General features: G+C 36.1%; 1 protein-coding gene across 1 annotated transcript in view; it reads left to right on the top strand.

The window, feature by feature from the left end:
- MRPL1 (mitochondrial ribosomal protein L1) overlaps window positions 1-17308 on the top strand; it is a 102326-nt gene that overhangs the window by 50769 nt on the left and 34249 nt on the right. The window contains exon 7 of the mRNA XM_032883241.1: window positions 2275-2381. Coding sequence (XP_032739132.1) covers window positions 2275-2381 — 107 coding nt within the window. The remainder of the gene's footprint in view (window positions 1-2274; window positions 2382-17308) is intronic.

The raw sequence follows: 17308 nt of genomic DNA, 5'->3' as shown, positions 1-17308 counted from the left end.
TTGTCATTGTGAATGTCATTGGTGACCTTGAAAATACCATTTTCAGTGGATGATAACCTGATTGAAATAGATTTAAGAGAAAATGGAAGGAGAAGAAGTAGAAAAAAGATAGCTGTTTGAGAACGTAACGCCCTTCGGGAAGTATTGGTCACTGGAAGACAATATGAAGTTGCAGACTTACTTTACTTTAAGATGGGAGATTTTATAGCAGGTTTGCAAGCTGATGACGATGATTTAGAAAAGCATGTCTAAGGAAGTTGGTGGGATAGTAGAGAGAAGGGAGTGGTGGGGTCCAGTGCACGAATGGAGAGGGTTGGCCTTTGCTAAGAGCATAGACTCTCGATTTGCAGTGACAGAAAGGAAGGCATTATGGTTATAGATTTAGGTTAGTTAACATAATTCTTGAGCTGTCACTACGTAGAAGGTACTATTCTTAAGAAACAAGTGTAAGTAGAGATAATAAATGATTTAACCAGGTTCCTATTTTTTATACACCACTATACTGTTTTTATTATGCTTTTTTCCTGTTGAGTATAGTTACATCAGAATGTGATACTTAAAAAAAAGTAGTATTTTTTAGTAGTTGTTCTATCTGCAAGTCCCTTTTCTTTCCATCAGTTACAGTTAGATTTTAAGTTCCTTGTGGATAATTGCTTTCATTGTACTGAAGTGCTTCTGAGCCATACTGAATAACTCCCTGTGATCCTTGGAAGTAATGTATGCTGAAGATATACTGTACTTTATTTTTTTAAATTTATTTATTTGACAGACAGAGATCACAAGTAGGCAGAGAGGCAGGCAGAGAGAGAGGAGGAAGCAGGCTCCCTGCCGATGCAGGGCTCGATCCCAGGACCCTGAGATCATGACCTGAGCCGAAGGCAGAGGCTTTAACCCACTGAGCCACCCAGGCGCCCCAATATACTGTACTTTATATAATGAGATCTTCATGTTCACTTATCATGGGAAGAATTATTGGAGATATATAAGTGATGTGTCTATAGTAGCACATCCCTTACCGTATTTCTTACTCTTCAAATAATTAAATAATTCATATTTTCTATGTACAAAATTTAAAATTTTTCAAGTTAAGGTATGGTGTCATGAAATATTAAAAACTTGTATTTTTGTGTATTAAATTTGGGTTAAATATTAATGACTGAAAGTTGGAAGGTGCAGTTTATTTTTCAAGTCTTCTGTGTGATTCTTTGAAAATTCTTCATTTTTACCTTGATTTCATTTTTCTCCTTTCTGTATTCAGTTGTACTCTTTTCTTCCATAATGGAGGACAAAGTGACAATAGAATCCAATAAGTTGAGTTTCAATTTTTTATTTTTTTTAAAGATTTTATTTATTTATTTGACAGAGACAGTGAGAGAGGGAACACAAGCAGGGGGAGTGGGAGAGCTAGAAGCAGGCTTCCCACTGAGCAGGAAGTCCCATGCTGGGCTCAGTCCCAGGACCCTGGGATCATGACCTGAGCTGAAGGCAGATAGTACCACAAATTTAGTGTCATAAAACAGCACACATTTGGGGCGCCTGGGTGGCTCAGTGGGTTAAAGCCTCTGCCTTCAGCTCAGGTCATGATCCTAGGGTCCTGGGATCGAGCCCCACATTGGGCTCTCTGCTCAGTGGGGAGCCTGCTTCCCCCTCTCACTCTCTGCCTGCCTCTCTGCCTACTTGTGATCTCTGTCAAATAATTAAAAAAAAAAAAAAAGAAAAAAAACAGCACACATTTACTATCTCATGGTGTGTTAGGAATGTGTATACACCTAAGCTGGGTCCTCTGCTTCAGTGTCTCATGAAGCTTTGATCAAGGTATCAGTCAGGCCTGTGGTTTCATCTGACACTTGACTGAGGGAGGATCCACTTCTGGACTCACATGGCTTTGGGCTGGGATTCAGCTCCTTGCAGGCTGCTAGGTCGAGGGCCTCAGTTTCTTGTCTTGGGGCCCTTTTCCTATGTCAGCTTTAAACATTGCAGCTGCTGCTTCAAAACCAATAAAGCAGAGGGTCTCCTCCAGGGTCAGCATGAACAGTTTTATGTGATGTAATCATGTGTATATGAGCACTCTGTCTCTTGGTTAGAAGCAAGTTGTAGCTCCCATTCACACTCACGGGGAGGGGTCATGGAAGGGCATGCAATGCTCTAAATTAGTCTGTCTGCCACGACTTGTTTACTGTATCTTAATATAAGATGAATATTTCTCTTATTCTGTAATTTTTGTTACTTATTTATATGTAGTATTAACTTTGGATTTTTAATTTTTCTAACCAGATTCCATTGGCCGTGACATCCCCAAAATGCTTGAATTATTTAAAATGGGACATGAAATTAAGGTAGATGAAGAAAGGGAGAACTTTCTCGAGACCAAAATAGCAACAGTAAGTTACAATGGAAATTATTAAATAGCCCTCTTTGTTTTGCTTGAGTGACTGATAATTTATAATATAATATGCCTCTCCTTTGAACTTGTTCTTGGCACCAGCATCAGGAGTAGCACTAGGTACGCAGACAGACAATTTTTTTATTCTGTAGATTAAACTCGTAAATTTTAATGGTATTTGAGAATTCCTTCATGTGCCCCTCAATGATATAATATTTTTGCTTTATTTGATTATTCCATGTATGTATTTTTTGCTCTCTAATATTCTAAGTTTATTGAGAATAGGGTTAGATCTTGTATCTCCCTATAGAACATTGCATAAGGCTAAGCCCATAATAGGTATTTAATACTACTATCATGGAATTGAGTAATTTGCTTTATTTTTATGAATTGTTTTGATTATCCTTCCTTGTGTTTTAAAAACTGTCTACTTATAGAATATGATGGAAATCAACTTTCAAAGCTATTTTTTGGACTCTGATGTACATAGTTCAGGTTTATAGGACTTTGTTTTTAGATATACAGTTATTTGCTAAAATCTTCTTTATGCTAAGGGATCTCTAAAGTACTTTTTCCTGTTCAGTAACTATAGAATAATAGTGATATTGATAATAAGATTTAAGCAGTGCCCAGGAAGTGCCAGGCACTCTTCTTAACACTCTTCATTTCGTATATTTTCTCTCTTAATCTTCAGCACTATGAGAGGACAAATTATCATCCCCATTTTATGGATGAAGGCCAAAGAGGTTAAATAATTTTTCCAAGGTCTCAAAGCTGGGTGAGGCAGAATAGGTATTTGAGCGTTGGCAGTCTTCAAGACTTCAGGCTCTTTGCCCAAAACCATCTTGCCGCAGGCCTGGAATTATTTGAGTAGCTGTTACTCCTCTTCCCGTCCTGCTCTTAAGAGGGATTCTGCGTTTTAGCCGACAGCTGGTAGTCCAAGCTAATTGAGCTGTGCCCACTGTAGACTATCAGAAGTAGAGAAAAACACTCAGCTAGTCTTATGGAAGGAAAACTTGCTTTAGAAAGAGGGCAAAACAGTTTAATCCAGTCAGAGATTGGGAAAGCTCTGTCTGCTGTCATTACTTCAGAGCTCAGCACCAATTGCATGGCATTGTGGTCTGCTAAAATCTGATGTTGCACTTTCCTTATTTCCAGAAGGCCCTTGGCAGTGCTCCTTGTTTGTTAGGGATGATAACATTGTAATGTGAAAAGCAAATGAAAAAAACGGGAATTTTTAGAAAATACTCTAGAGCTGTACAGACCTCGTTCTCTACAGAACTGAGAATACCTGTTCTGCTACTTACAGGACGGCAGACTTAAAACAAGTTTCTTAAAATGTTGTGTCTTGAATTCCCGAGCTATAGAATTTATATACTAAAGAGAGGGGAGGGGACAGTGGCAGAGGGGAAGAATCTTTATGCAGATTCCCCACTGAGCGCACAGTCTGACACAGGGCTTGGTCCCACTACCCATGACATTATGACCTGAGCCAAAACCAAGTAGGATGCTCAACTGACTGAGCCACCCATGTGCCCCGTTGGTGATGTTTTGGTTGGACTTTGGGGGACTATAGGACATCTTTATAAGACTATTTTTTTCCAGGTGGATCTTTGCTATTTGTTAAGTAATGTTTTCAGTATATTCAGTAGTTAATAGTTTATGTAGATCCTGACCCAGTGTATAAGAAACTGGCATCTCATTTATTCTTCTCAACAAATACCATAGTGCTTAAGTGATTACAGGAGCTCCAGGTCAGACTACTTGTATCATTTAGAGGTAGAATGCTTTTTCTTAATGAAAAATAAATTAATTTCCGGTAAAAAATTGTTTTTAAAATTTTTTTATTTAAAATTTTTTTTATTTTTTGAGAATCTTTTTTAATACTACTTAAATATTATAGTATTATATAGTATAACAGATTAAGAGAATGGATTTTAGATTTATACTGTCTGGATTCATATCCTAGTTCCAGATTGGAATTGTGTTCCATTGCTCTCTGAGCCCCATTCCCCATTTTCCCTAAATGCAAAATGACATTAGTAATGATGCATACATTCTAGGCTAGGAAGGAATAGTTGAACTAATGACTATAAAGCAAACTTCTACTTCTGGCTAACATGAAGTAACAGGGACCTGATTACTTTTTCACCTATGATAGCATTACCTCGATACCAAAACCAGGCAAAAAAATATAGTCCACTATCATTCATGAAAAATAGATGTCCTGGGTGGCTCAGTGGGTTAAGCCTCTGCGTTCGGCTCAGGTCATGGTCTCAGGGTCCTGGGATCGAGCCCAGCGTTGGGCTCTGCTCAGCAGGGAGCCTGCCTCCTTCCCCTCCTCTCTCTCTGCCTGCTTCTCTTCCTACTTGTGATCTCTCTCTCTCTCTGTGTCAAATAAATAAATACAAATTTTGGGAAAAAATAGTTGTTAAAATTATAAACTAAATTTTAGCTAATAGAATCCAGCAATATATATAAAAAAAGGATAACATGTCATCACCAAGTAGGGTTTATTCTAGGAATACTAGTTCGTTTAACATTCAGTGATCAATCATTAAAATTCGCCATATTAACAAATTAAAAATCAAAAGCCATCTGATCATCTCAGTAGACAGAGAAAGCATTTGAGAGAATCGAGCATTCATTTCTGATCAAAAAATCTCAGCACACTAGGAATAGAAGTTAATGCCCTCAACCTGACAGAAGGCATCTAAGAAAAACCAACAACTAACATTATACTTGGAGGTGAAAAACTGAATACTTTCCTTCTAAGAACAGGAGCAAATTAATGATGTCCACTTTCACCACTTCTGTTCAGCACCGATCTAGGGATTTTAGGCAGTGCAGTCAGGTGGGCACTTGAGTTGTTTCCATTTTTTCGCTATTACAAGTAAATTACAAGCAAATTACAAGCAAATACTTTACAAGTAAAAAAAAAATTATAGTAATATCAAAAAATAGGAAATACAAAAGATGTGCAAGATCCATACATGAAGATTTCAAGACAGAGTTGAGGGAAGTTAAGGGGAGTTAAGATCTAATAAATAATAATAATAATAATAATAAATTATTAATATAATAATATAATAATAATAAGATCTAATAAATAATGACGTGTACCATGTTTAGGGGTCCGTGAATCCGGTATGAATAATGACATGTACCATGTTTATGGGTCAGTGAATCCGGTATTGTTAAATGTCAGTTGTCCCCAGAGTAATGTGTAGGTGCAGTACATTCTTGATCAAAATCCCATTTAGCCTTTTTTTTTTTTGGTAGAAACTGGCAAGCTGATTCTAAGATTCATATGGAAATACAAAGGATCTAGAATAACTAAAACAACTTTGACAAATAGCAAAGTTAGAGATCTACCTGATTTCAAGCTTTATAAAGGCAGTGGTATTTAAGGCACTGTGGTATTGACATCAAAAAGACGAAATGATAGTGGAATAGAATAGAGTCCCCAAAACCCAGTGGGTTTTTTTTTTTGGACAGCTGACTTAAAATATGTTGCAAAGTCATTTTTAATGGAGAAACATTAATCTTTTCGAGAAATGGTACTGGAACAATTGAATATCTGCATACAGTAAAATGAACTTTGACCCATGACTTCATATCACATATAATTAGCTCAAAATGTATCAAAGACCTAAACATAATGCCTAAAATTATAAAATCTGTGGAAGAAGAAGTTGAGTTAGAGAGTGATTTTTTTTTTTTAGATGTGAAATGAAAAGCATAGCATAATCCACAAAAGAAGAAACTAGTAAATTGCACTGTATAAAAATAAAAAGCATTTGTTCTTTAAAAGACAGTATTAAGAGGAGATAAATCACAGGCTGGGATAAAATATTTACAAATCATGTAACACTGATAAATCCATAATATATGAAGAGCTCTTAAACCTCAATAATAATAAAAAAACCCAGTTTTAAAAATGAGCAAAAGATTTGAACATACCTAATCCAAGTGTGACAGACACATGGCAGACAAACAGATGACCAACACATTGAAGGATGCTCAGCATTATTAGTTGTTAATAGAAATACAGACGAAAACCTCCTTGAGCTATCACTGTACATCTATTGGAATAATTAAAATTAGAAAAACTGACCACAGCAAATATTGATAAGGATGTGGAGAGATTGGAACACTTACACTATTGTGGCGGCATCAGTGCCACATTTTGGCAGCTCAAGAAAGTTAACATGCAGGGGTGCCTGGGTGGCTCAGTTTGTTGGGTGGCCGACCCTTGATTTTGGTTCAGGTCATGATCTCAGGGTCCTGGGATCAGGCCCTGCACAAAGCAGGGAGGCTGCTTCAGGATTCTCCCTCTCCCTTTGCCCCTCTCCCACTTGCTTGCTCATTGTCTGTTTCTAAAATAAATAAATCTATCTTTAAAAAGTAAAAAAATTTAACATCCACCTGCTAGATGATCCACATTTCACTTTTAGATATTTATCCAGAAGAAATGAAACCATGCCCATACAAAGACTTAGGAACAAATGCTTATGACAGATTTATTTGTAATAGTTAAAAACTGGAAACATTTCACATGTCCATTGACAGGTGAATGTATAAATAATCTTTATTATATCTATATAATAGAATATTCTTTAGTAATAAAAAAATTGAAAATGCTTTAACATGGATGAATTTAAAAATGATTATACTGAGTGAAAGCCAAAGGAGTACATATTGTATGATTCTGTTTCTATAAAATTCTGGCAAATGCAAGTTTACATAGTGTACTAATGTATAATGTGTCAGCAAACAGACCAGTCATTTCTGTGGGCATAAGTGGATGGGGAGGGTTGGGAAGGAGGGATTACAAACGAGCACACAATTTGGGGGATGACTGACATGTGTGTTATTTTGACTCGGGAGGTTTTCGTGAGTATATGCGTATGTCAAAACTTAATAAATTGACACTTTGAGAATGTGAAACATAACCTGTGGAATATTATTCGGCAAAAAAAAGAAATGAACTGTGAATACCTGCTCTGCTGTGGATGATTCACAAAAGCTTTATGCTCAGTGAAAATCAGACATAGAAACCACATACTATGTGATACCATTTATATGAAAAGGTAAAACTATAAAGCAAAAAGTAGATGTGTGGTTGCCTTGGGCAGGATGGAAGCAATAAGTTTAGGCATTAAAAGTAAATGCATGAGGGATCATCTTGGGGTGATGAAGATGTTTTAAAACTGACTTATGGGGGTGCCTGGGTGGCTCAGTGGGTTAAAGCCTCTGCCTTCGGCTCAGGTCATGATCCCAGGGTCCTGGGATCGAGCCCCACATCGGGCTCTCTGCTCAGCATCGAGCCTGCTTCCTCCTCTCTCTGCCTGCCTCTCTGCCTACTTGTGATCTCTGTCTGTCAAATAAATAAATAAAATCTTTAAAAAAAAAAAAAAAAAAAAAAAAAACTGACTTATGGTTATTGTTGCACAATCTGACAAGCTTACTAAAAAATCAAGAAACATAAATTAGAAAATGGTAAGTAATATGATATGCAAAATATACCTCAATCAAGTTAAAAATGTTCAGTGTATCGAGTATACCTCAATATAGTTATTTAAAAAGGAATAAAATTTTTTTTTACAATTGTATTAATATAAGTATTTGAATTTTATTTATAATTATCAGAGATAAAAAAGATTTTAAAGCAAAGTAATATATCTTTTTCAAAAGTTTGAGATTTCTGAGGGATGTTATTTTTTTTTAAGATATATTTATTTATTTGAAAAAGAGAACACAAGCGGGGGGGGGCGTGCAGAGGGAGAGAGAATTCCCAAGCCGACTCCCCACTTGGGGCTCCATCCCAGAACCCCGAGATCATGATCTGAGCCCAAATCCCAGAGTGGTTTTCCCAACTGACTGAGTCGCCCAGGCGTCCTGAGTGATGTTATTCTACTATACAGTTGGAAATATTGAAGGTGTTGGTTTTTTATTCATTTATTTTTGCCACCTGTGTGATATGAGGACTGAACTTAGAAGGAATATGCAGCTAAAGGAGCACTGACAGCAGCACATGCCTATTAGGGGTCCTCATTGTGGTGTATAGAAGGAAGGAAGGTATCTAGGTCAGGGGTCAAAAAACTATAGCCTGTGGGCCAAATCCAACTGCGGACAGTTTCTGTACAGCCTGTGAGCTAAGAATGCTCTTTACAACTTTAAGGGGTTGTAAAAAAATAAAGAATTTGCTACAGAGATTATTTGTAGCCTGCAAAACCTGAAATATTTATATTCTGGCTCTTTAGAGTAAAGGTTTGCTGACCCTGATCTAAAAAGATGTTTTTTGGAAGAGTGGAATGTGTTAATTTTGTGTTTGTGTTTGCCTGTAGAAGAGAGATCTGTCTTACTTTAGTTAAATCATTTTGACGCCACTTGTTAGGGTTCTCAAAAGGTCTGTACTGCCACATGGCTTTGAGATCCAGTTCTGGTATTGGTGTAATATGAAATTGATCTTGGTTGGATTCAGCCGGCTTTCCTTCTGTATCAAAGTGATAAGCGTAATCATTTGAATGATCTTTCTTAATTATCTGACTTGAAGGTTAGTATCTTGGGTATTAGAACTCAACTTCTAATGCCCTTGTATCTCAAACCTATACAAACACTCTTATAGCCAGCCAGTATCTTACATTTGTCAGCAGTGTGACTTACAGGTAAATTAGGTTTTTTTGCTAATCTTTCCTACAATTTGTGCTATAATTTACACATTCATGAGATTGGTTATGACTGCATGCTGTCAGATCAAATGCTCATATCAGTGAAAATGCCATTTATTTTTAGAGAAAATGTATTTTTATATATTTCTTTCATTTGTGGCTAAATATTCTTTATTTTCTTTCAAGTTTTTTTTTAGTTATTTAAAAATGTTTTTTATTTTTTTTATCTTTCAAGTTTTTATTCGTGAAAATGTCATTTAAATTATATGTTGACTATTATGCAAGCACAACAGGTTATCATTGGAATATTTTATTTTTCAGTCAACTATCAAGTAGTCACCATTTTTCTTTTTTTCAGCATGAATGGTATGTTGGTTGGGATAAAAGTAAATTCCTAAGTGACCAAATTTAAGGGCAAGATTTTATTTTATTTATTTGACAGAGCATAAGCAGGGGGAGTGGCAGGCAGAGGCAGAGGGAGAGGGACAAGCAGGCCTCCCACTGAGCAGGGAGCCTGAGGCCAGGCTCACTCCCAGGACCCTGGGATCATGAACCAAACTGCAGGTAGATGCCTCACTGACTGAGCCACCCAGTGCTCTAAGGGAAAGATTTTAAAGCATAAAACTAAAAATAAAGATTCACAGGGGAGAAAAACATATTTAACTGTACCCTAATTTCTTTTAAAATTATGGTTCTTTCCATGAAAAAGAGATGAAACTAAGGTAGATTCTCTAAAAATGTTGAGACATAATTATGTACCTGGCTAGTATGGCTAGTATATATATATATTTCAAATAGTAGTTCAATTTCAGATAGTAATTAGATAATTTTTTTTAAAGATTTTATTTATTTATTTGACAGAGAGAGAGATCACAAGTAGGCAGAGAGGCAGGCAGAGAGAGGGAAACAGGCTCCCTGCTGAGCAGAGAGCCCGATGCGGAACTCTATCCCAGGACCCTGAGATCATGACCTGAGCCAAAAGCAGCGGCTTAACCCACTGAGCCACCCAGGCACCCAGTAATTAGATAATTTTTAAAGGATTATCTGAGTTTATAATAGAAAACTCTACTAGGGACAGAAAATTATGACCAGATAACTGTTGACATTTTAAAATTATCAAATTAACATATGCACTTGGTTAAATTAGAGCAGTTTACAAAAAAGGCACACTAAAGCCCCTCTCCCTGCAATGTTTTCTCCTAGAACTTTTATAGATAGTTTTTTGTTGGGGTGCCTGGCTGGCTCGGTCAGAAGAGACCTGCTTCTTGACCCAGGGTCATGAGTTCAAGCCCCATGTTGGGTGTAGAGGTTACTAAAAATAAATACACTTTCTAAAATGGATTTTTAAAAATTAATTTATTATTTTAGAGAGAGAAGAGAGAGTGTGAGCATGGGGAGGGGCAGAGGGAGAGGCAGAGATAATTTCTAGTAGATACCCTACTGAGCGTGGAGCCCAACATGGGGCTCTATCTCAGTGAGATCATGACCTTAGCTGAATCGAGGGCTGGAGGCCCAACTGACTGAGCTACCAAGGCGCCCCTAAAGTAAATACACTTAAAAAAATAGGTTTTTGTCCTTCTAGAAATGTTAAGGTATAACATAAACACCCTTACAGGGTGCCTGGTTAAGTGTCAGCTTGGGTCGTGGTCCCAGGGTCATGGGAGTGAGCCCCTCCTTGGACTCCCTGCTTGGTGGGAGGCCTGCTTCTCCCTCTCCCTCTCCCCCTGTTTGTGTTCCCTCTCTCACTGTCTTTCTTCCTGTCAAATAAATAAATAAAATCTTTAAAAAAAAACCCACCCTTATTAAAATTCACTCACACACAAAATAGGCCACACATACTGTTCCATACCTTTCTTTTCCACTGAAAATGGCTTGGATGTCTTCAGAGATGAAAAGAGATCTGTTCTGATCGGACTTGTTCTTTTCAATGGTTGCTTATTCCCTTGTGAACATGTACACATACTCATTCCCTGTTGATGGACATTTAGATCATGTCCAGTGTTTTGCTATTACAAATAATATTTTAATGACATTCTTAAAAATACATATTGCCAGTTTTTTCCAAGTATATGCAGAAGGCGAATTTCAAGAAATAGAATGTGTATTGAAAATGTTATTGTAAGTATCGCTAAATTGCTCTCTAAAACGTTCGCATTACCTTGTAATTCATCCAGTAGCGTTCTATTGCCTCACACACTCAGCAGAATTAGATATTACCAAATGTTATCATTTTGTCAGTTTGTTAGGGGATATATTACTGGTGTATGTGTGAGTGAGTGTCTACTTTCCATAGTAAGGTAAACATTACCATTGTTTTCTTCTTTGGTTAGAGTCTTCTGTTCTACCTAAGATTCTGCGTTTCCTCATCTTTTCCTCCCTGCCAATCTTACTCCTTTTTCCTTACATTTCTGGGCCTGCTCTGATTCTCCACTACGCTCTCTTTTTTTCTTTCTTTCTTTTTTTTTTTTTTTTTGTGAGGAGGCCTGTGACTCCCTTTACTGTGGACCCTGTCTGACTTACCTCTATTATGACTTGCTCTTTTTACCAGTGCCTAGTAAATGAAATTGACAAGAGCTATGGTCACTGAAGGTGCTTGTACAGTTGAAGTGTTTATAAACACTGAGATTGCCTGGCATTTAATTACTAAAAATAAGGCCTTTTCTACCCAGTGTTTGGGACTGATTTTTCTGACCTATAGTGTATTAGAGATTTTCACTGCATCCTATATAAAAAATATCTTCATTTATTGATATTTTTAAACTTTATTTTTTGAATAGGAAAGATTATTAGTTCATTTATAACCTAACCAAAAACAAAAAAAAAAAAAAAGAAAAACAATAAACCAAGTTAACGTGTTTTGTTTTTGTTTTTGTTTTTTAAAAATTTTATTTATTTGAGAGAGAGAGAGAGAGAGAACATGTGCAGGGGGAGGGGCAGAGGGAAAGAGAGGAGAACAAGCAGATTCCCTAATGAGCAGAGAGCCCGATGTGGGGCTCCATCCCAGGACCCTGAGATTATGACCTGAGCTGAAGGCAGATGCTCAACCATCTGAGCCACCAGGGTGCCCCCAATTTAATGTGTTTTATTTAATAATATTAAGTACTGACTCTGTGTCAGACATAGAGTGATACATAAAAGAATAAGACCTTTTTTAAGAAAGACACATCTAATAGATAAATGTGGAAATAAACTATATAGTAAAGTGTCATAAGTGTAATAATAGATACATATAAAATATGAAGAAGCTGCACAAAAGAAGCAGTGATTGAGGTAATCATGGCATAGAGTATATCAAGGGTAGCTTCTGTGAGGAGTCTGAAACATATACCAAGTAAATTAAGGGTCATGATTCGTATTCTAAAATAGCGCACAGCATGATGAGTTGGACGCCTGCACATCTGCACTGGTTTGGGTGTTTCAAAGGGACCAAACAGCAGTGACGTAACCACAGTAGAAAGTTATTTTTCTCCCAAGTTGAGCTGGTGGGCAGTTTAGGGCTGTTATGTCCAAGAGTCATCCAGGGGTCACACACTTTTTTTCCCCCATCTCTTAAGGTCTTTTACTCTGTGTGGTTGAATCTGACTGATAGCATGTCTGATTTGTAGCCTATGTGAAGGAGTCAGGATGCAGGTGGAGAGCAAGCAGCTTTCTTTCCAGCATGTGAACCACTGACTGCATCAATTCTGTCCCATACCAGGGTTCAGAGCTTATGCACATGGCCTAGCCGAAGGTCTGCGCTAGCTGAGTGGCCATGCACCCGGAAAAACTTGATTTAAAAGAAGACTGGTTGGATTTGAGAGACAGTTAAGGCTTTGGCACAGCTGAGGAGCCAAGAAACCTAAAAGAATAAGAAAATAAAAGGAATTTTTTTCATTTTATTTATTACTCTATCCCCAATTCTTAGACTAGAATAGTACCTGGCAAATAGTAGATGCTCAACAAGTAATTCTTGATGAATGAATATACAAATGTACGAATAATAAAATCTACTGCCAGTTGAAGGTCAGTTTAGAAATAAAGACATTCTTGGGGCGCCTGGGTGGCTCAGTGGGTTAAATCCTCTGCCTTCGGCTCAGGTCATGATCTCAGGGTCCTGGGATCGAGCCCCATGGTGGGCTCTCTGCTCAGCAGGGAGCCTACTTCCCCCTCTCTCTCTGCCTCTCTCTCTCCCTACTTGTGATCTCTGTCAAATAAATAAATCTTAAAAAAAAAGAAAGACATTCTCAATGTATATATAGTGAATCAAGGTCTTGTTTTATAAAAATTTGATTGATACCCAGCTTTTCGAACAGTCCTAATGGAGTAATATTGAAAGTGAAAATTTTAATTTCTGGAATTTCTCAGGATGAGAGAATTAAGAATCCTGTCCTTTATTTATAGAAACACTTAACCAAGTGTATATTTTGACATTACACAAGAAAATTAAACTGTGTCAAGGTATTGTAGCATAAACCTGCCAGAATAAAGACTTTGAAGTAATTTTCAAAAGGTGCCTATTAGTATTTTACAACATACCACAAATCCATTTTATGTTAGCTGTGAGGCTTTCAGAATATGCCTTGTTTTTTTCCTCACTGATAGATTCCTTGTGTGATTTAAGATACTTGGCTTCCAGCCTACTTTTTTTTGGATTTCTAAGTGTAATTAAAGGACAACTGCATTATTGATTGGCTTTCTTATTATTTCCTTTATTATAAGGTAAAAGTTCTTTCTAATTTTCTATTAATGTGGAATTTCCCATTTTACATAGACACACATAATACTTTTATATTTGTCAAATACATAAGTGTTCTCTTTGTCTCCTTTCACGTTGGTTAATGTTTACTGCCTCACATATTTCAAAAACAGGTGTGGTGATGTTGTAGTTGCTGAGAATGGTGGTAGAGATTAAGGGACAACTTTTTATTAGGAAAAAATTACTAGAGCTATAAAATATGGCACATTAAGACTTGTAGTAGGAAGCAGTTATCTGGAATGGAGGACATGCACTGTTGTTTAAAGGAAAATTTGCAGTGTGCTTACTTGGTGTATTTAACCTATCGCAGTATTTAATAACATAATAAATTATATTGCTCTCATAGCCCATTATATATACTCCTAAAAGAGCCTATAAAATCAACCCCATGTCTCTGTATATATGTTTTAAACTAGCAACTAAGCTAACCTTTTTTTTTTTTTTAACCTGGCCCCCTCAACTAAGCTAACTTTTATGTCGAATCCAGTTTATTAGAATCTCATATATATGGAAGTACTCACTGTAGTTTCCATGGGTTTTAGGCTTTGATTTTGAAATCAGTTCTAATTGAAAAATCTTTTGTGATTAACATAGTTGGATAAAGTTTGAGGGTAAAGACAGATTTGCTTTGTGATACATACCGGACCTTTCAAAGGGTGCAATGTACTGTGAGTCTACTTAGTTTCAGACAATTTTTTTTTTTTTTGTAGTCTTGTTTCCTTTATTAAGTGTTTTGCTGTCAGCACAGCAACTTGCCAGAATTTTCCACACTTTATAGAAAATGTTTGGCCTTTGAAAGAATGGTTTGTGAAGACCTGCTATACTTCCCGTCAGCTTTTTCTGTTTCAATTTTTCACTTTGAAGGAATTCTTTTCAAGTATACATGTACATAAAGTGAGGTTTTTTAAAATGACTTTCCATTATAATATTTTCTGAAAAACCATAAAATCAGGGATCTTGTTTTATCTTCCCTTTCTCCTAGGACAGTGGGGGGTCCTGGGTTCATAGCACTTTAGAAAAGAACATCTGAAGGGCAATTAAACCGTATTCATTATGTTTCCTGTAAGAAAGTAAAGAAATTTAATACTACACATTTCCTTGGAATTTATTGCTTTATAAATTCTTACCTCTACTTAAGCTCCTACTTGTAAATGTCCTCAATGTCTGCATATTTTTCTTCAGTTTTTTATTTTGAAAATTTTAAATGAATGGAAAAGTTGAAAGAATAGTAGCATGAACACCTACCTGTATACTGTATTCTCATCACCTAGATTCACTAATTTTTCCACATCTGCTTAGAAAAACTAGTAAAAGTGGTTTGCTTAGAGAAAGTAATAGATATCTTTTATTTTCTGAAACACAGAAAATTAAATTGCAGACATCTTAACATTTCACCCTTAAATATTTTCTCACTCGGAGCCCAAGTATAGAACATTCTCCTATATATGCTTTTCAAAGTAGTTTTGTTTTTTAGTATGGTTTTTAGAATTTGTTTATTGGTACCTTTATCTATTTATAATTTATTGATTTGCTCTTCTTTTTATCCTGTTACCCTGAGATTTTTGCTATTGTTGGTTTTCTAGTTGTCTAAGTTTTATATCAGATTTATAAGTTTTCTTTTTTGTTTGTTTGTTTTCGGTTTTAATTTAAATTCTAGTTGGTTAACATTGAGGATAATTGGTTTCAGGAGTAGAATTTAGTGGTTCATCACTTAGACAGAACACCCAGTGCTCATCCCAACAAGGGCCCTCCTCAGTCCCCATCACTTGTTTAGCCCATCCCCTCATCCACCGCTTCTAGCAACCCTCAGTTTGTTCTCTGTTATTAGGAGTGCATTATGTTTGGCCCCCTTTCTCTCCCCCCCACCTTTCCCTATGTTCATCGGCTTTGTTTCTTAAATTCCAAAGAGTTTAAATCTGTGAATTTGCCTCTGATTATGTTTTGATATTTAGCTTTCTTGTCATTATTTTTTAAATAATGTGTCATGGTACTTTTTAATCTTATTTGGCAGAGTATTTTAAAATTTGGAAACTTTAAAAAGTATTAGGAATCTTTTTTGACTTCAGTTTTAGTTATATTCTAGTTTGGTTGTTTTATTTTTGAAGAATGCACTGTTTATAGTTTCTACTTTTTAAAAATTTCTGAAGTCTTTCATTATGGCCTGTGGTGTAAGATTGGTATTCTTTTTTCTAGTATACCAGTGACGCTTGAAAATAACATGTATTGTGAGATTTCCAGGTAAAGATAGTGTATCTACATCATGGTGATAACTGATTAGAAAATGCCAAATCTAAGTCAGCAATAGAGAAAGCCAAAAAAAAACTATTGTAGTCTACATTTCTGATCTTGTAAAAGGCTCAGGATCTCCCTCCTCATACCTCTGGAACTGGGTATCATTGTTTGTCTGGAGATGGGACAAAAACCCTCTGAAATAGGGAGCAATAGTTAAAACTGTTGAAGATTCTTAACATACTTCATGACACTGGGTAACTGCCCTTTCCCATGCTGGCAGATGGATGGAAAAATTAAAAAAGAGCATGTCTAACCTGGAGGTTGGGAGTTGAAAAAAATGAAAATGGAGATTAAGTGAATCTATGTATACTGAATGCTGAGAAATCCTTCCCCTATCCCCTGCCCCTCACTGCACCACCACCCCCCTCCACTTGGCTTTCAGAACTCTGGCAGGAGGGGACTAGATGAGGCTTGGTTCAGTAATTGTAATGGTGATGATGATAATCATAGTAATAATAGCAGCAGCGATAGTAGTAAGGTTTGTTTTCAGGTTCTCCTTTCCCTTCTTCTTCCCCCTTTTCCCTTAACTTTTTTTTTCTTTTAATAGCTCTTTGAAGTTTTTCTTTTCTATTTTCTTCCTCCCTTTCCTTTTTGCTTTTCTTTTTTTTTTTTTTTTTTTAAGTTCCTTTCTGCTCATCCCTTCCTCTTTGGCTGTCCACCTACATATTGGAAAGATGAAAATATAATTAAATTTATGGGAAAATTAGCATGAATTAGTGAGAAATGAATACCACAGAGGTTTTCAGGGGCATTCAGGCTAATTAACTTTGATTACATAGGGTGTCTAATCATAAAATTATTACCTGGTAGATGCTAACTGAGTTAATAATGCTCTGTCATTAACATATCACAAACATTTATTTAAAAATGTTTTTAATATAAAAGTTTGTTCTCTAAAGATATTAAAATGTTTTCCTATAACCTTAAATTATTCATTTGTTACATTATAAACTTTTTAAAAAATGTGATTGTGAATTATTACTAATTCTAAATTAGTGGCCTCAGTAAATTTATTGTGAAACATTGATTCCTCCTTTGAGTGAATGGAGTCTACTCTTCCTATTTATTTTCTTATATTACAGGACGAGTTCCCATTACCATACTATAAAACCAAGTAAATAAAAGAGAGTATTCTAAAACAACTACATACTTTAAATTTGTTCTGTTTCACTTTAGAAACCATTTCTATTCTTTTAATTTATTAATATGTATCCCTTCAAATAA

This window comes from Lontra canadensis, unplaced genomic scaffold (assembly GCF_010015895.1).
Source record: "Lontra canadensis isolate GAN:19392208 unplaced genomic scaffold, GSC_riverotter_1.0 scaffold1, whole genome shotgun sequence".
Lineage (NCBI taxonomy): Eukaryota > Metazoa > Chordata > Mammalia > Carnivora > Mustelidae > Lontra > Lontra canadensis.
Note: the sequence above shows the minus strand (reverse complement) of the source record. Positions and strands in the feature narration are given on the sequence as shown.